Raw genomic sequence first — 2,735 nt, 5'->3', positions numbered from 1 at the left:
ATGGCGGACCTCTCTGATCCTGTGAAAGGGAAGGGGGCACCCCGTGTACGGATTGACAACATGGAAGCTAAAGTCTTCAAGGCGATGCTCCACTTCATCTACACGGACACGTTGCCCGAGATTGGCGAGGAAGAAATTGTGGAGATGGCACAACATTTGCTCGTCGCTGCAGATAGGTTTAACATCGAGAGGCTCAAATGGATATGCGAAGAGATACTGTGCAAGCACATCCGCAAAGACACTGCGGCGACTATGTTGGCGTTGGCTGAGCAGCGTGGTTGTGACGGTCTCAGAGATGCGTGCTTGAAGTTCTTCTCTTCTCTTGACATGCTGAAGGCAGTCGTGGCAACAGATGGCTTTACGCATCTGAGGAGCAGCTGTCCGTCAATCCTAGAGGTGCTGGTCACCAATGTTGCTCCCTGACCGCTTAAACTACAAAGCAACAAAACACTAGAGATTTCTACAAGAATATTAGATATTGTCAGGCTACTAATATTACTCTGTTCAAGTTAAGTGTGTAACAAGAAGGTCGCCTGCGTTGCTGCATGTATCGACTCATTTTTCTGAAGATATGACCAGTAACATAGTTCACGCTAACTTAGTTTTGGTTGTTCCTTCCCCTTTGAGGGGTAAAAATTGACACCATGACCTATTTACCTTCTACAAGGCAAGGCAATAGCTAATAGGTGACATAGGCTGATACAGCGCTAGAACGGAGAAAAGACTTTTGACTCCTGAGCTTAGGTAGCTCGTTTTTTTCTTGATTTCGAAAACTACAATCATATCCACCCGTACATGGCATCTCCGGGGCATCAGCGGCGGCGAGAAGAAGCGGTTGTGCATCGCGCTGTAGATCCTCACCCGGCCACGCCTCCTCTTCATCGACGAGCCCACTAGTGGCCTCGACAGTGCCTCCGCCTTCTCTGTCATTGAGACGCTCCGCACACTCGCTATCGACAGCGGGCGCACGAATCCTGAACTTTCTCCCGAGTTATTGGTACTAGGACTTTCTCCAGATAGAGCCGCCGCCTCCCTCCGCACCCAGCCGCCGCCTCTCTCCCCACCCGACCCCTCCCTGCAGCACCGCCCCTCCACCCTCCACCACCGTCCCCTCCCTCCCCCTCTCCTCCCTCCCTACCCAATCTTCGCCCCGGGTAGTCTCGCGCGAGGCGGCTCTGGGCGACGACCCAAACCCTAGAAAAAGCAGTTGATCTTCCTCTTCCTGGCCGCTGCCGCCATCGGGGTTGGCGGTGGCGGCCGCGCCCGGCTGCCAAAGCCAGGGGTGATGGTGGCGCGCCCATGGACTCCCCTTCGCGCGGAGGCGGGGTCTTTCAGGGGCGGCAACGGTGGATGGCGTGTCTGGTGGTGGTGGCCTTTAGCTACATCACCTGGATCATGGCGGGGGACGCGGTGGTGTGGCGGAACTCGGTGGGGCGGCGGCAGTGGTAAGGTACATGGTCGCGAGGCGGCGACAATGAGGCTCGGCCAGGCTATCGTGGCGGGCAGCAGCCGGCCGTCTCCGCGTCGTGGGCATGCGTAGCCGCTATCCCGATGGCTGCCGGCCTCCACCGGCCGAGTTGGAGGAGGAAGATGGACCGTGGTTCCCAGTCATGGCGGCGGTGTGGGGGTCGTACGTTCCAACTTTCATGGTGGTGGTCCTAGGGTTCTTCTTTCGCGAAGATGAAGACATTCCGGATGCCGATATTTCTTCATCTAGCCGGAGTGATGAGTTCCGAAAGGCTCCGATAGCGAATGGAACAGTGCATCTTTTGCCTGGAGTTCACAGGTTCGGCTGGTATTAGGTCGCACGCACCCATGCTTTTATTATGAGCGTTTGGTTTCGGAGGGAGCGGCGTTAAGCTCTACTCTGAGTTGACATCAAGTGACTTTTGGTCCATGGTGAAGTCAGAAGCAGAGAATATCATGAAGGCGGGATTGGGGGATTAGCTAAAGAAGGTCCAAGTCTTCGCGATGTTGAGGAACTTGCTTGGTGTTCCGGGATTCGCAACAGTGGTATGAAAGTGGGGGTGGCAGCATAGGTGAAGTTTAGAGTCCTACCTTTCAAGGTGAAAACCCAAGGTCTGGCCTTAACTGGTTGTGCATGGCAATGATCTTGTTGGAGGTATTGTTTTAAGAGCGAGGACTATCTTCAGGGTGAAAACCTAAGATCTTTGATCGGACGATGACAGCGCTCGTGTACTGTTCCCTTCTTGGAGGCATCGCTTTTAGAGAGTCTGTATTTCAGGTGTTGTCTTGGTGGTGGATGTATTGTTATTGCTAGACCTTGGATACTGTGGCGAGACTTTTATTTCTTAGTTTTTTTTTTCTCTTTTTTGGCTGTGTGCATCCGTACTGCCATTAGGGTGTTGCGTTGTTGCAGAGGCTGGGTGTAGTTAGTATCTTTTGATATTAATATATTCCCTTTATCGAAAAAAAATTTCTGAAAAAAAAGATATATTAGTACATATACATGTCTAGGGGCAAAGTTTCATCGAAATACACTTTTATCTGCTGTCAACACCCGGATTTTTAAGTCAAGATGCCTATTATGCCGTTCATCGCAATCCCAGGAATAATGTTGTTGCGAGACATAACAGTTGATATCATAAGTCATCATTCATTACAAACCATAATCGTCTTACAAAAGTAGATCACATGATCCAATATTACAACCATAGTTGATCTATTGATCAACGAACATCACAAATATTACAAAGCGGAAGCGTAGTAGTAGT

The 2,735-nt window shown here is 51.0% G+C and overlaps 1 protein-coding gene across 1 annotated transcript; it reads left to right on the top strand.

Moving 5' to 3' along the window:
• On the top strand, positions 1 to 423 carry LOC127312927 (BTB/POZ and MATH domain-containing protein 1-like). The gene has a single exon (XM_051343490.2). It carries the CDS (start codon positions 1 to 3, stop codon positions 421 to 423), a length of 423 nt encoding a protein of 140 aa, XP_051199450.1.
• Positions 424 to 2,735: the final 2,312 nt, after the last annotated feature.

This window comes from Lolium perenne, chromosome 1 (genome assembly GCF_019359855.2).
Source record: "Lolium perenne isolate Kyuss_39 chromosome 1, Kyuss_2.0, whole genome shotgun sequence".
Lineage (NCBI taxonomy): Eukaryota > Viridiplantae > Streptophyta > Magnoliopsida > Poales > Poaceae > Lolium > Lolium perenne.
Note: the sequence above shows the minus strand (reverse complement) of the source record. Positions and strands in the feature narration are given on the sequence as shown.

Excerpts from the sequence above, each read along its gene's own strand:
- LOC127312927 (XM_051343490.2), top strand. The coding sequence starts at position 1 with ATGGCGGACCTCTCTGATCCTGTGAAAGGGAAGGGGGCACCCCGTGTA.